General features: G+C 56.8%; 1 protein-coding gene and 1 pseudogene across 7 annotated transcripts in view; one reads left to right on the top strand and one right to left on the bottom strand.

Moving 5' to 3' along the window:
• Positions 1–15,834, top strand: part of TNRC18 (trinucleotide repeat containing 18) — an 82,921-nt gene that overhangs the window by 36,254 nt on the left and 30,833 nt on the right. For 4 of the 7 annotated variants that reach the window (XM_059414355.1, XM_059414354.1, XM_059414348.1 and 1 more), the window contains 7 exons: positions 1,293–1,722; positions 3,051–4,061; positions 8,976–9,151; positions 9,682–9,818; positions 10,044–10,172; positions 11,838–12,009; positions 13,419–13,779. In XM_059414355.1, coding sequence (XP_059270338.1) covers positions 1,293–1,722; positions 3,051–4,061; positions 8,976–9,151; positions 9,682–9,818; positions 10,044–10,172; positions 11,838–12,009; positions 13,419–13,779 — 2,416 coding nt within the window. The remainder of the gene's footprint in view (positions 1–1,292; positions 1,723–3,050; positions 4,062–8,975; positions 9,152–9,681; positions 9,819–10,043; positions 10,173–11,837; positions 12,010–13,418; positions 13,780–15,834) is intronic. The other 3 variants (XM_059414349.1, XM_059414350.1, XM_059414351.1) reach the window with 3 other exon arrangements.
• On the bottom strand, positions 4,472–4,540 carry LOC132027327 (U4 spliceosomal RNA; annotated as a pseudogene).

Genomic DNA, 15,834 nt, shown 5'->3' with positions numbered 1-15,834 from the left:
CCCAGGGATCGAGAGGCAGATGGCTCCACAGGCAGGAGCTCAGCAGTTAAGAGCTGTGAGGGAGAAAAGAGGGCAGGGGCTGGTGGTCAGGGAGGGCCACCTGGAGGAGGAGGAAGCGTCAGCCCACAGACCCGAAGGAGTTGACCATGGACAAGCCCTTCAGGCACAGGGAACAACGTGAGCAAGGCCCAGAGGTGGATGGAGACTGGCAGGGTACAGGGTGCAGCAGGGAAACTGAGGCAGGCCAGGCAGCCTGCTGGACTGGGGAAGTTTGCATTGGATGCTGTTTTCTGAGCCCAGGCTGACCACCTCCTTGAGCTCCCCCGGCCGGGCTGCCAGCTCCATGGTCCAGGCTCCCTTCTCAGGCCAGGGCTGGCCTCTGACCATTGTGTTGATTGATCGCAAGAGCTGGGAGACGAGGGGTTCCCCACGTGGGTGGGCTCCCAGAAGTCCACAGCCTTCCTGCCTCCTCCTGCCTCCTTCCAGGACATCTATCTGCGGCTTGGCCTGTCCCTTTTCCTTCAGGCAGTGGCCACTCCAGGGAAGTCCACTGAGGTGGCCCAAGCAGCAGGCAGGGCAGTGGACAGGGCCAGGGCCTGGGGTTTGACCTCAGCTCTGGCGTATCTGGCTCTGTGCCCTTGAGTGAATGACTTAACGTCTCCGGGCTTAGGTTTCCTACTCTGGAGAGTACTAGTAACTCTGCGTCATCAGGATTATCAGTGAGATTTAATAATCAGGAGAGTGGCTGGTGCTGGGAGCATTTCTTCCCAGTATGTTTTCTGTGACTGCCTGGCTCCCTGCCCCCCTCACCTCCCCCATGAGCACTGGCTGTCCTTCCATTGCCTCAAAGAGCATCAAATGCAGGAAGAGACCCCCCCCACCTCCCGCCACCACAGGCATTTTGAGACCCAAAGGTGATAAGGCAGTAGCGTACTCAGTAGGTAGTGAGTTCCCCGTGAGGGTAGCTATTCTAATGCCATCAAAGTGTGGGGAGTGGGGTGTCTCCTTTAACATCAGGAGCCTCATGCCTCTGCCCTGCCCTCCTTGTCCTGACAGCAGATTCCCAGCAGGGCCAGGCTGGAGGCGCCCCCCCCCCCCCCGCACCAGCCCTATCTGGGGTTCCACAAGGAACGCTGTGCTTGTTACACGCGAGTCAGGATGGAATGTCCATAGCAGGCCGGGAGGGTGGGCAGCCTGCACCCTGGACCCCGCTTGAGGGGCCCCCGGGGATTGGGGAGGTGCTGGGTGATGCCTCCTGCTGTGCTCACCCTGCGTGCCGGCCGCCTCCCCAGCAGGAACGGCTGAAGGCCCAGGAACATCGGGTGGAGATGGAGGAGAAGGTGAGCAAGCGGAGCCTGGAGGCTGCAGGCAAGGCCGGCCTGGCTGCCCCAGGCCCTGGGCTGCTGCCTCGGAAGCCCCCCGGCCTGGCTGCTGGCCCCACGGGCACCTACGGCAAGGCCATGAGCCCGCCACCATCTCCCCGCGCTTCCCCTGTGGCTGCCCTGAAGGCCAAGGTCATCCAGAAACTGGAGGATGTGTCCAAGGCACCCACCTATGCCTACCCCGCCACGCCCAGCTCCCACCCCAGCAGCCCGCCGCCCGCCTCCCCGCCGCCCACTCCTGGCATCACCCGCAAGGAGGAGGCGCCTGAGAATGTCGTGGAGAAGAAGGACTTGGAGTTGGAGAAGGAAGCGCCCAGCCCCTTCCAGGCCTTGTTCTCGGGTAGGAGTGAGGCTCAGACCCCCAGGGGCCGCGTGCTGCTCAGACTGGAGGGGGCTCGGGTTCTGGCAGAGCTGTCCCCCGCCGCCGGTCCATGTACCCTCCATGGGTCCGGCCCTTCCTTCCTTCCTCTGTCTGCTGGGTGCCTGCCCTGTGCCGGGTCTGCTTCCAGGCTCTGGAATGAACGCATGAGCATGGGGGGCTCGGCCTTTCTCGGGCCCCACTTCGGGAGCACAGTTACGTTCGAACCTACCTTGGGGTGCCTGGGTGGTTCCATCTGTAAGGTGTCTGACCCTTGATCTCGGGGTCATGAGTTCAGGCCCCATGGTGGGTCCCACGGCGGGTTCCACGGCGGGTTCCACAGCGGGCACAGAAGCTATGGTTTAAAAAAACAAAACAAAAACCCCAACTGTTTCTGAAGGACTCATTCTGAGGATCAAGCAAAGCTTAGAACTGTAAGGCACACTGTGGCTGGCCCACGGGAGCTGCTGAGTGGGCACAGTGAGAACAGTAGCATGGGGATCCCCATTCTGGGGGTGCCCCCCCGCTGTCAGCACAGTGCTCTTCCCCAACCCGGCCTGGGTCAGTGGGACGTGCAGCGGTGGCCTGAATGGCATGCCTCCTCCCTGGTGGCCCTTACGAGTGTGAGAGCATGGCCGGGAGGATGTGAGTTCAAGTTGAGATTCTGCCACCAGAACGCTGTGTGACCTTGGGGCACGTGGCTGCCCCTCTCTAGGGAGATTGCTGATGTCTGGCACAGAGTACGTGCCTGGGCCCCGGGAGGTGCTGTGTGCGCCCATCTCCCCCTGGTCAGCCCAGGGAGCACTGTGGAGATCCGCCCGCAGACCGTCCTGCTCTTGGAGAGGACGCTTCGATGGGGGAAGGGTAGAGTAGGAAGGTCGGGGGGAGGGCAACACTGCAACAACCTGGGTGCCCCAGCTCTGCTCTAACGGGATGGGGCGGGAATGGTGGACCGGAGATGTCCTGGGTGGGTGAGGACCGTGGGCGGTCTGCTGAGTGTTTGCTTCTGGGCTAGCCTCGTGCTGGATCCTGTGGGGTTAGGGCTGGGGAGAGAAAGCAAGCCGATGATGATTTCTGCTTCTGAGACCTGAAGCCTTGGGGACAGGATGGTGGCTGACTTTTCTCTCTCTGGTCTGGACATGCCGATGTCCCCAGATGCTGCCGGGAAGAGGTCACAGCTCCGTAGGCTGGCCGGGACAGGAGGGTGGCCACAGGGTCTCTGTCTTGGCTGGTGGGTGGATGTGCATGAGGACATGAGGGATGTCAGATGTGACAGAGCGCCACTGCTGACTTCTCCATGTCCTCGGCAGATATCCCACCCAGGTACCCGTTTCAAACCCTGCCGCCGCACTACGGGAGGCCCTACCCGTTCCTGCTGCAGCCCACAGCGGCCTCCGATGCCGACGGCCGGGCCCCTGATGTGCCGCTCCCGGCCGATGGGCCCGAGCGCCTGGCGCTGTCGCCTGAAGACAAGCCTATCCGCTTGTCCCCCTCCAAGATCCCAGAGCCTCTGCGCGAGGGCCCCGACGAAGAGCCGCTGGTAGAACGGGAGGTGAAGGCCGAGGTGGAGGACGTGGACGACGGCCCTGCAGAGGTGCCCTCCTTGGAGTCTCCCCTGACATTGGCTCCCGAGGAAGCCCTGGCAGCCCCAAGCCCCGTGGCTGGCTGTGGAAGTGGTCTGTTGGAGGCCCAGGCGCTGAGCGCCAGCGGGCAGGGGGGCATGGAGCCCCCCGGGGGCCCGGACTTCGCGGAGGGGGCCGAAGCGCGGGTCGATTCCCCAGGCCGGACAGAACCGTGCACAGCCACCCCGGACCTGGGGGTGCGACTGACACCAGAGACACTGGTCGAGGCCAAGGAGGAGCCCGTGGAGGTGCCCGTCGATATGCCCATGGCTGTGTCCATGGCGGAGGCGGTGCCTGAGGAGGGCCTAGCACAGGCAGCCCCGAGCGAGCCCCGGCCCAGCCTGGAGTTGGCAGACTGTGACATGCCCGCCGGGGACGGGGAGTGCCTGAGTCTGGAGGCCAGGGAGGCCGCACCTGTGCCCAGCGGCTCCTGCTTCCTGGAGGAAGAAGGCTCCGACCAGTTTCTGCCCGGCCTGGAGGACCCACTGGCTGGTATGAACGCTCTGGCGGCAGCTGCGGAACTGCCCCAGGCCAGGCCTCTGCCCTCCCCGGGCCCTGGCACCCAGGCCCTGGAGAAGCTGGAGGCAGCACAGAGCCTGGTCCTGGAGCAGAGTTTCTTGCACGGGATCACCCTGCTGAGCGAGATTGCCGAGCTGGAGCTGGAGAAGAGGAGCCAGGAGGTGGGAGGTGAGCCACAAGGTGTGCTTGGTTTCTGGGGCTCTTTTTTTTTTTTTTTTTTTTACATTTTTAAATTCTTTTGTAAGAATTTAACAATTTTGAAAATCCTCAGGAAATGGCTTATTTGTGTCTGGTTTTTATTTTTTTTAAGTGGAGGCAAAATCCACATAATGAAATTGACCATTTCAGTTGGTTACAGGTCAGTAGTGTTCCAAGCGCCTTCATGTTGCCATGCAGCCGGATCTACGGGTTTCTTAGTGATGACGTTTCTCCTTGTTCTGTCAGTGCTGGGTTTTTTACTGGCACCATTCTTGGTGTTGTAGGGGACAGGAACTCTCCTTTGAACTTAGAAAATGGTGGGGTAAATTGATTGGCTCTTGGAACCTAAGTACAGTGATAATTAGTAAGTTTCAGCTATGGCTGGATCTGGGTGTTTCAATTAGCAATAATCGCGCCTTGGATAAACCTCATTGGCTACGATACTGCCACTGCGCAAAGCTTGGATCTGGACGTTTCAAGTCATCAGGAGTTTCTTTCCCTATATACCCCTTCCCCATCTCTCTCTCCAGCTGCTCCATTTTCCTGTCTGTTGGCCTCATTCACAGCAGGCCCACTGCCCCCATGGGGGTCACCAGCACTTCCTTGCAGGCCTACAGGCCTACCTGATTCTGCAGACTCTAAAAAGAGGCCACCGCTTTCTTGGGTACCTCTGGCAAATGAACTTTGATTCATTCTCATTGGCTCCCTGGGGTTCATGCTCTCTGCAGAAGCAAGGGGTGGCTGGGGAGCTGGGAAGGAACAGGCTGATTGTTCACTGCCCCTCACGGGGCTCTCCCTTCTGGAGGGCAGGGGAGGGTAGCCCTCAGAAGGAAACAGGTACTGTCAGCAGAAGGGCAGTGAATTCTGGGCTAGGCACAAACCCACTGGTGTTCAACACAGAAACTCAGGGCGTTCCAAGAAATGTGTACAGAAGGAGCTGTGGGCCAGGCGAGCCTCACCACCCCACGCTCGGCCCAGAACTGGCATGAAGGAGGGAAGGGCCCAGGCGACAGCTGTCAGGGTGGTAATGTGTTGCTAGTGTTTTGGTGCATTTTTTCTAGAACTTTTTCTGTACACACACCACTTCTAAAATTAAGATCGTTTTGTAAACAATGTTCTGTGAGCCGCCCTTTTCACTTAGCATATCTCTATGAAATATTTTTCAGAGCTGTGTGTCTTGACAATTTTTTTTAGGGACAGTCAAGTTTTCTAGCTCGTGGAGGGCCCAACCTTCAGTAACTTAGTCCTAGATGGTACTGCCCTCTGTTTTGTTTTGTTTTGTTTTGCTGTTGTACGTAATATGATGGTTATGCCTGAAGAAAAATCCTTGGCCGTCCCTCTGATTTTCCTGGGGGTCTGTTCCCCGGGAAAATGGCTAGGTCAGAACCAAGGCCACATTTTCAAGGCCTGTTCATTGCCATGGTCCTGTGGCCCCCTGGAAGCCTGGACGGGTGCCGCCCACTCCCCCACAGGGGTCTGTTGTTTGGTTCTTCTTCTTTTTTTTTTTTTTTTTTAAAGATTTTATTTATTTATTCGACAGACAAAGAGCACAAGTAGGCAGAGAGGCAGGCAGAGAGAGGAGGAAGCAGGCTCCACGGGGCTCAATCCCAGGACTCGGGGATCATGACCTGAGCCGAAAGCAGAGGCTTTAACCCACTGAGCCACCCAGGTGCCCCTGTTGTTGGGTTCTTGTTGTCGAAAAGTTCATGACTTCTTTTCTCTCGTTTAAATAAATAAATAAATTTCCATACAAAAAATTATTTTTCAGAAGAAAATGAAAATCCTCTTGGAGTCCTGCCAGCAGGTGCTGGGTTTTCAGTGGGGGCTGCAGAGGGCCCAGTTGGGAAGGAGGGGCTGAAGATGGGTTGCCCATGGGGCATGGGGACTGCTGCCCACCGTTGCTCCTTTGCCCGCCCCTGCCTCATTTAACTGTGTGCCGGCACGGTTTTTAGACAAGGCTGTCCATGTGCAGCCCTTGGCACTGTTGGGTGGTGACAGGCAGTTATAGGTGGACACAGTGGGAAGGGGACACGGTGGAGGCGAGAAGGCCAGGGATCCTCTTCTTGATTGAAATGACCTGAGGAAGGTCAGGGAGGAACTCTTCTGGGGGAAACATTCCAGGCTGACAGAACAGTAGGTGCAAAGGCCCTGAGGTGAATGGTGGGTGTGGCTCTGTGTGTGGCACATTGGAACCGGAGCCAGGAGGCTGGGAGTAGAGTGGAGTGGAAGGAGGAAAGTGGTGGCCACAAGGAGCTTGGCGGGTTGGGCAGGGGAATGGGGTCCCCGGGCCCTCCTGGAAGAGGGTTTGCAGTTCCAGTGATAGGATCAGATTTCAGTAGGGTCATTTGGGGGCTGTGTGCATAATTGATGCTGAGACAGGGGTGGATGCAGGGAGACCCAGGAGGAGGCTCCAGGCCCTGGGGGTGGGGTGGGGCAGGTGGAGGCGTGGAGCAGGAGGATTCTGAGTGGAAGTTAAGGTGCAGCCAGTGGGCTTTTGCCAGACTCTGGGTGGGTGTAAGAGCAAGTCCAAGGTTCCTGGCCTGACCTGTGGAAGAGCACTTTTCAGGAGGTGGGGAGTTGGGGATTGGCGGGGGGAGACTTTGTGACCTGCAGGTGGTTTCTGCTGAGGAGGTGTGGTCCAGGGCTGGCTGGGTGGCCCTGGGCTGGATCTGTGGCCCTGGGCTGGCTAGTGCACTTGGGAGGTGCTGGTGTGTAGGGGTTGTGTGTGCTGAAGGTTCTGGTAGCCCTTTTCTCTCTGCTGACAGGATACAGAGCATCAGTCCTCCACAAAAGGCCCCAGGTGGCACTTAGAGCTTCCCCATGGCCCATGGGTCACATCCGTGCTGGTACCTCCACAAGGCTGGTGTGTTGGTTAGCTGGGGCTGCTGTCACAGACACCACAGACTGTGGGACTCAGAGATCAGAAACGTGTTGTCTCCTAGTTGGGTGAGGGGGCGAAGTTCTAGACCTGGGGCAAGCAGGGCTGGGTCCTGTGGAGGTCTCTCCTGTGTCCTCGCCTGGTTGCCCCTTTGTGCCTGTGTCCAGAGTTCCCTTTCCCTTAGGGACACAGTCCTCCTGGATTAGGGTTCCTCTAATAATTTGACTTTAGCTTGATTTCCTCTTTAGAGGTTCTCAAAATAAGGTCACTTTCTGAGGTCCTGGGGTCAGGACTTCGGCGTGTGGATTTGGCAGGGGACACCGTTCATCCCGTAGCAGCTGGCCTAGGGTCATCCCGGCTTCCCTGGGCTGTCAGTCGTGAGAGCCCCAGCAGGACTGGTTTGGAGGGCGAAGGAGGAGACAAAGGTGCACCTTGGTCCCCTCCTCTGTAACGGGGTGGCCCTCTCCTGCCTTACCCAGCAGCTGACTCTGATGGCTTGGAGGACCTTGTGAGCCCCGCACCAGCCCCCATTGTGAGCTGACGGGGTTCACTGGGTTGCTTCCTCAGTTTCTGCAAGGATATGGAAGAGCAGAACCCGCGGCTCTTAGTTGGTGGTGACACTCCTTGTTGTCACTGCTCGGGGGAGTACTGCTGACATCTAGTGGGCAAAGGCAGGAGATGCCACTGCAGCAACTGTAGCGCATGCCCAGGACAGCCACAACTTTGGGGTGGGGGGGCCGAGGAGGAGCTGAGCCAACTTGGATGGCGCCAAGGTCGAGAAGCCCTGAGCCACGCGAGAAAAGTCACTGATGTTGATTTTATGGAGCTATACGCATCGGTAGTAAAGAATATACTTTTTTCTTTGGTGCACGTGAAAAACTAGCACCTCAGGTACACTCACAAAACCCGATCACACGTTAGATCACTGAGAAAACACCAGTTTAAAAAAAAAAAGAAAAGAAAAGAAAGAAAACTTATTTAACTTTGGGAAAGACTGGAGGGGAGATGACCTCCCATGAGCCACTGCTGAGATGCTGGGTTGGTGCGCCCTTTCTGGAGGTGGCTGGAATATTTGTCAGAGAAATGTACGTACCTCGATTATGTTACTCACACAGGTGGGAATTCTCCTAGAACATGCATGTCCTGACTGTGTGCCTATCCACCCACTACCAAAAAAAAAAAATTTAGAAATGACTAAAATGTCCTATTAGTAAAGAGTTAGTTATTTAGATTGATTAAATCTCCGCAGTGCCAGAGAATTTTAGGCACCTGTTACTGGGTCTGGCCATGTAAAGTTGCTGTTATTATGGTGTCTTTGATCTGCAGAGGTGTCAGTGTTGTAAATTTCAGGCTCATAACATGTGGTAGACATTCGTTTTGCCATGCTGCGTAGAGAGGTGAGGTGTTCTTCCGTGTTTATAAAGGATGCCCATGGACATTGCTTGTGTTCAAATACGGGCACATGTTTCTGGGGTCTTCTACCAGAATGTCTCCTTCGGCACTTCTGGTGGCAGGGGCACCTCTCTTGGGGAGGGGAAGATGTTCTTTCTTCACCCCTTTCTGCCAGGTTTGTGTTTCTTGTGTTCTCATATTAGCTTTACAGTTTATAAAACTTAACTTGGGCTCCTGTTTTTCTGGAAGTGAAAAGCGTGCATATTCCTCATGGAAAATGTAAAGGGCAGATAAGCGGAAAGAGGCACACTCCAGAAAGTACGACGACTTTGTGTAGCAGTGGACATTTGGAACGGGGTCATGCTGTGTGCTCCCCAGCTCTCGCTCGTTCTCATTTAGCACCATGCACCATTTCTTGCTTCTTGGAAAGGCTGCGGTGTAGTCAGCATCTTTGGGGCCACCATGTGGCCTTAGGCAAGCCCTGAGCTGGTCCTGGGCCTCATTCTCCTCCCTCTTTGGGGTCGGGCTGGCTGCTGAGTCCAGGATTCCTGCCCCCAGGCAACGCCTAGAATCCTCCTCCAAGGGCAGGCATAGACGCATGGGCTCACCTGCCTCCCAATGTGCAGGTGCAGAGCGGGGCCCAGCGGTGCGGCCCTCGCTGGAGAGCCTGCTGGCAGCCAGCAGCCACATGCTGAAGGAGGTGTTGGACAGCCCCTTCGTGGACCCACTTAAGAACCTGCGGCTTCCGCGGGAGCTGAACCCCAACAAGAAGTACAGCTGGATGCAGAAGAAGGAGGAACGGGTGAGGTGTCCCGGAGTGTTTTTGGCTGCCTGTGGGCTCTGGGGTGGATCCCACAGAGATGCCATCTTGCTGGGGACATGGCTGGCTTTGGAGTTGGAAGGGCCTGATCTGAGACCAGCTTCTGCCACTGACTTGCTGTGCAGTCCTGGGCGAACTCTTTCCCGTTTCTGGGTCTCAGTTTATCCGTGGGACAATGGGCGACTGCCTGATGGGTTGGGAAGAGCAGCCCTGGCTGTGCCCCTCGCTGCCTGTGGGCCCTGGGCAAGCACCTCATGTTTCTGAGCCTCCATCTATAAATGATGGGTAACGCGACAGGCCATGCTGCTTAAGCAGCTGTCCGGGGCCACACAGCCCTTGCTCAGTCCTTTGGACTTGGGTTTTGATCCCTATTCTGCGTTCTGCCTACGGCCTTGGCTAATAAGTGGCAGAGACGGGGTTCGAGCTAGGGCCCCGTCACCATCAAGCCTCGCCACTCCTGCGGGTGGTAGGAGCTGGTGGGTGTCGGTGTTCTCACCCCGCTCTCCCCGCAGATGTATGCCATGAAGTCGTCCTTGGAAAGCATGGACGCCATGGAGCTGGACTTCCGGATGCGGCTGGCCGAGGTCCAGCGGCGGTACAAGGAGAAGCAGCGAGAGCTGGTGAAGCTGCAGAGACGCCGTGACCCCGAGTGAGTGTGCCCCCAGCCGCATCCCGCGGCCCCGGCCGGCCCGGTGACAAGGCCGCAGCAGGCGGAGGCCTGCTTGGGCTCTCATAGGCGTTGGTGCTCAGTAGGTTGGCTGTGGTAGGCCATTAGAGGTGTGTGTGGACCTGAGTGACGTGTGCGTATCGTGTGTCCTCCTCCGCGCCCCCTCTACCCCCCAGGTTCACAGCCAAGCGTGTGATTCTTTTTAAGGGACAGGCGCGAGGAACCCCATAGAAGCTTGGCACGCAGAGGCCCTGGCAGGCCGAGGAAACGGACCCACGCCCTGAGCGCCCTGTCGCCCCCCCGCAAGAGAGGGAAGAGCCGCAACAGTAGCGGAAAGTAAGGCTGGCCCCTCGGTGGGTCGGGAACTGGCATAGAGCTCGGAGGGGAGGAGCACAGGCCCGCATAGGGCCTGCGTCTGGGCACCGGGGACCTCGAGTCCCTCAGACTCTGACCCGCCTGGTTGGTAGCTCTCAGGGAGCACAGTGTGCGCTGCCCGGGCCAGGAGGGTGAGCCAGGCGAGTGGCGAACGGACAGGCAGACTCATCCCCCCAGCAGTGAATGGCAGATGAGCCCAGGGAGAGAGGTGTCCGTGCTGTCAGCCAAGCCCTTCCCCCACCTTCCTGCCACACCTGCTTCCTTCAGGGTTAGGGACGAATTCCTGCCCTTCTCCACGTACCTCCTCCCTACGGAGGGATTCGCTGAACTTTCAGCCCCGCCAGGACGGGCTCTGACTTGTGCTGTCACTTGGTTCCCTGTGTGACTGACAGTGTTATTCCTGTCCTCCTGGCCTGACCCGTTGGCTTGTTGCACCTGAGCCTGTGACCCACGGGTGCTCCTTTGTGTGTTCCTTGAGTGGTAGCAGAAACTGCGTGTGGCACCTCTGGAGGTTTTCTTGAATGGTGGCTGGAATGAGAGCTCTTCCTCTGGGCTGGGCTAGGGGGTGATGTTCCGATCTTCTGGGTGTCGGGAGTAGCATGAGCTGAATGAGGCCCATCAGAGCAGCGGGGTTGGAATGCACCTCGGCCTGGGTTATTGGGGCAGGGCAGACACTAGGCAGCCTGGTGCTTGGCTTGAGGAAGCAGAGGGGGCCGCAGGGTGGCTTCCGAAGGCACAGGAGAGGCAGTGGGTTGGCCATAGGCCTCCCCAAGGGCCCCCATGAATTGCATTTATCCTTCTCGGATGTTCCTGTTGGAGGAGAGGATGAAGACCGGAAGAAATTCCCTACAGCTGGCCAAAGGAGGGTAGGGAAGCAGTTCCTGAAGACAGCAGAGGTTGGGGTCGCCAGCAGGCAGCCCCTGCGTCGGAGCACGGCCCCCTGAGATGGGCACGCTTTCCTGCTTTTGCGTCACACCTGCATCCAGTGTTTATTGTGACCTTGGGCTGTGTGCTAGCTTTTTGGAGCCTGTTTCCCCCTGTGTAAAGAAACCAGCATGTAGAACATTGTTGTGGTTGGAATATAAAGCCCTGGCCTGGGAAAAAGCACATAGTAAGCACCAAGTAAATATTAGTTGCTTTTATTACTTGTGAAGGTTTAGCTTAAAGTAGGTAAGAGAAGCCTTCAACCTGGGACTGTATTCTTGACTGCGTTAATCCCAGGGGTGCAGGAGACCAGCTGGAGACCCTTAATCCCCCTCCCGTTCTGGGAGTTCTTTGACATTTCTGATCCTTGTTCTTGGCATGTTTTGATAAGGGGTGTGCATGTGTGTGTGAGTGAGTGTATGTATGAAGAAGCACGAGCGAGAAAGAGGCCAGCAGAGGATACTGCCGTGGAGAAGTGTTTCTTCTTTCCTATTAAACTCATTCTGCCCCATTCACAAATAGAATCCCAGCACCATAGCTTTGCAGGATCTGTTTCCCCAGATTCGTCACTCTGCCATCACTGTCTGTGCTTCGACATCCGGAGTCCAGCCTTCAGGGCCGTGAGGGCGGACCCCACCCCCACCCCCACCCCTTGAGTCTTTGCTGGCCAGGGTGTTGACCAGCTGTGCATCTGGGTTTCAGGCTGAGCAGCAAGCCTCTGCTGACGTCGGAGGAGTACGAGCTTGGAGCAGGCATGAGGAAGAGGCACAAGGGACCTGAGGAGGAACATGATGGCCTTGTTGCCACGGGGAAAGCGAGGGGCAGGAGCCAGCCTTGGGACGAACACGAATCCTCATCAGATTTCATGAGTCAGGTCAGTAAGCTGCCATCCTAGGGTAGAAGGTCTGGAAGGTGTGCCAGAGTTCACACTCCCTCTACAGGTCTGTTGATCATCCTAGTCCTGCACAGAAACTGTAGAAATAATTGCTTTAGTGCCAGAGGGACTGTCCTCCAGTTTTATTGGGCTGGGGGGTGGGGTGGGGCATGGATCAAGGCCCAGAGGAAGTCAGAAACTTAGAAGTAGCACAGCTTCAGGTAGAGCTGGGACTGAAAGCCACACCCCCTGTGTGTGCTCCATGACCCTTTGCTGAAGCCACGGAGAGAGGCTGCAAGTTCTTAACCAAATAATGCAATTACTGTTGTTTAACAGTGTAACTGTCTAATGAGCAGCTTCACCATTCCGTAGTTCTGAGAAACAAGGGCTTGATGCCATTGTAATTTCCTCGTGAACTCTCCAGGGGTAATGGGGTGAGAGCCAACTCCTTGATTTTTCTTATTTCTGCAGAGCATTGAAATCGTCCACTTAAGGCCCGTGTCTCTAAATACTAATGTACCTTGTCATCCCTCTTCATAAAGCTCCGTAGAAGGGAACTCTTTTCGTTGATTTGGCCATCAGAGGGAAATACATAAGGGAGACTGGATCCAGGAGGAGTTAACAGAACCAGTCTGTATGTCAGGATCCTTTATTTGCAAATCGTGAGGGATGCTTCTTGGCTGTTCAAATGACCCTATCCCTCCTTTCTCACCCGTATGATACGTTAACCGATTAAAGAAAAGACAGCTAAAGTGTTCAAACGAGGGGCGTTAATGGCTTTGTAACTGCACATTTCCTTTTGATAGCAAACAACTACAGCAGACATGGCAACCAGGAATTTAATCTGAGAACTCGAATCTGCTGTTGACTGCTTCGGGCATCCGAGGCACACCCGAGGCATTCTCTTGGCAGCTCCCGCCTATTCACTTGGATGGGCCAGTTTAGGATGTGCTGTAGTCTTCCTGGGCTGCTTCAGGTGGTCAAGTTAAATGGATGAACCGTGCTAGGATTGGAGGTTTCTGTCTTGGTTGCATGCCTCCTCCTCCCCCGCCTCCTGGAGTATCAGCAGGGCCGCTTGCTTGAAGGGCTTCCCTAGGAGGCATGAGAGCGCCGGGGAGAGCCAGTGGCAGTGCCAGCATTAGCAATCGCTGCACCCAGGGTAACAGCACTGTGATAAGAGCTTCACGGGCCTCATCTCAGGTCACTTTCACGACAACCCCAAGAGGCCTGCCTGTAATTCTCCCCATTTTCCGGATCGGGGAGAACAGAGGCTCAGAGGGGTTGAGCAACTTGCTGGAGGCCACGGAGGCAGGGAGAAGGGCCCGGAGCCCCGCTTCATCAGAGCCCGTGCGCTGAAGCCCACTCTCGTCCTTTCGCCAAACATCTTAACCCGTGACTTCCCTCTACAGCTGAAGATTAAAAAGAAAAAGATGGCCAGTGACCAGGAGCAGCTGGCCAGCAAGCTGGACAAGGCCCTGTCGCTCACGAAGCAGGACAAGCTCAAGTCGCCCTTCAAGTTCTCGGACAGCTCTGGGGGCAAGTCCAAAGCGAGCGGGGGCTGCGGCAGGTACTTGACGCCCTACGACAGCCTGCTGGGCAAGGACAGGAAGGCGCTGGCCAAAGGCCTCAGTCTGTCCCTCAAAGCCTCCAGAGAAGGTAAACACAAAAGGGCCGCCAAAGCCAGGAAGATGGAGGTGGGCTTCAAGGCCAGAGGCCAGCCCAAGTCGGCCCACTCCCCGTTCGCCTCAGAAGTGAGCAGCTACTCCTACAGTAAGTAGCAGACGCCGCGCCGCCCCGGGCCGCTTCCTCTCTCCTCAGTCTCCTCTCTCTCAGGGGCGCTCCAAGGTCTCTCCTGCTTCTGCGCGGGCTTTAGGCCGGAAGTGTGGTGGGGTGTGGGGGGGCGGAGGGTATGGAAAGCGGAAGTGCCTGTGATTGGTGGGTGGGAGGGGAAGTCCGCCGGCTTGTGGAGGTCCTTCGCGCCTTTGACAGAGAAGAGTCGGTGCGGAGGCCTTTGCGCAACAGAGTCAGCGGCTGCTCAGCCTCGAGCGGCCGTTTGCGACGACGACCGTAGAGCGGAGCCTGCGTCCTCCGCCCACAGGCGGCTCTCAGTCCCCTGGTGGGGCGTTCGGAGGAACAGCGTCTGTTCGCAGAGCGCACGCCGTGCCGGGCGGTGCTGGGCAGCGCACTGAGGGCTGTGCGGCCGTGTTTGCGTCTGTGTTTCCCACAGCACTCCAGGTGGCTGCCCTACGTTGTGCCCCGGGGGTGGACCGCCCGGGTGGGGAGCGTAGAACCGGGAGGCACTGGGAAGCGCAACTGTTGCTGGACTGAGGGGGGCTGTCGTCTCACTGGCTGGAGCCTGCTGCATGGGAGCTCCTTCCCTGGGCCCTCGGGAAGGCGGCTTTCCTGAGCCGGGGTCCCCAGACTTGGGCCTGAGGCCTCCTCCTGTGGCGTGTAGTAGGTGCTCCTGGGTGTGCGTGCGCGCCTGCGCAATGGTTGGCCTTTCACGGCCTTCGGTGGTGGATAGTAGGTGCGCCTGGGTGTGCGTGCGCGCGGGCAGATGGCTGGCCCTTCACAACCTTCAGTGGCGCGTAGTAGGTGCTCTGTGTCCGCGCGTGTGCGTGCGCGCTGGCAGATGGCTGGCCCTTCATGGCCTTAGGTAGCGCATAGTAGGTGCGCCTGGGTGTGAGTGTGTGTGTGTGTGTGTGTGTGAGTGTGTGCCTGAGCAGAAGGCTGGCTCTTCACAGCCTTCAGTGGTGTGTAGTAGGTGTGTAGGGTGTGTGTGTGTGTGTGCGCGGGCGTGTGCACAGGCAGATGGCTGGCCCTTCACAGCCTTCAGTGACACATAATAGGTGCTCCCGGGTCTGTGTGCAGTCTCTGCTGGCTCTGGGACGCCAAACGGCAGATGCTGTGTGTGCAGATGGCTGGTCTTCCATGGGCCTGTGGTGGTGGGTAGTAGGTGCTCCTTGGTGTGTGTGTGAGTGGAGCCCCAAATGCCCAGAACCCAGGCACACAAAGCCAGTGGCTGCTGTAGAAAGGCCTGGAGGGGCTTCGCATGCAGCTCCCACCAGTCCTCAGCAGGGTCTGTTGCGGGAGTCCCCATGACCTGACTCAGGTGGAGGGCTTTTTTGTTTGGACTGCCTGGATGTGGGTATCTGGGCTTTTGATCGGCTCTTCTTGGTTTATAGGAAGAGTGGTTGGATGTGAAGTGCAGGAAGGTAGACACCTGTAATGCTATTAAAGTTTGTTTTCTTGAGGAAAGGAAATAAAGTGTTTATGGACTTGGAGTTAAATTCTTGTTGCCCTCACAGGACTGTTGTGAGCTCTAGTGAGTTCACGTTGGTAAAAGCTGGCTGTGGCATAAGTTTAAGCTGCTGCTGTTGTTGGTGTCTTTTGTTTTTGTTTTTGTTTTTGTTTTTTTCGTTTAACATTTGTATGTTTGGTTACTCAGGACTAATGGGTCTCTAGGGCTGACGTAGAGACATGTGAGGTAAACAGCTCCTTTGTGCCTTATGTGTTGAGGACATGCTTGATTGCCATAGCTTTTGTGGCCCTCAGCTTTGGATGGGTATGATACGACTAGGTCCATGGCTACCATGAGCTCATCTCAGAACTCATAGTCCCAGAGGAGGAGGAAAGAAGGACTCTCTGATATTTTCATCTCTGGGTTTTAGAATGTTGGAGGGAATGGGGAGTTGCTGTCTTGACTGCAAGAAGTATCCTGTCCTTGTACATCTGGAGGCCAGAAATGAGCTCAGTTTCCGAGGTCTTTGGCTTGCTCTGAGCCAGTGAGTCCCCTGTGTGCAAATGTTTGCACGCACAAAGCCA

Source organism: Mustela nigripes, chromosome 11 (genome assembly GCF_022355385.1).
Source record: "Mustela nigripes isolate SB6536 chromosome 11, MUSNIG.SB6536, whole genome shotgun sequence".
In the NCBI taxonomy this organism is placed as follows: Eukaryota; Metazoa; Chordata; class Mammalia; order Carnivora; family Mustelidae; genus Mustela; species Mustela nigripes.
Note: the sequence above shows the minus strand (reverse complement) of the source record. Positions and strands in the feature narration are given on the sequence as shown.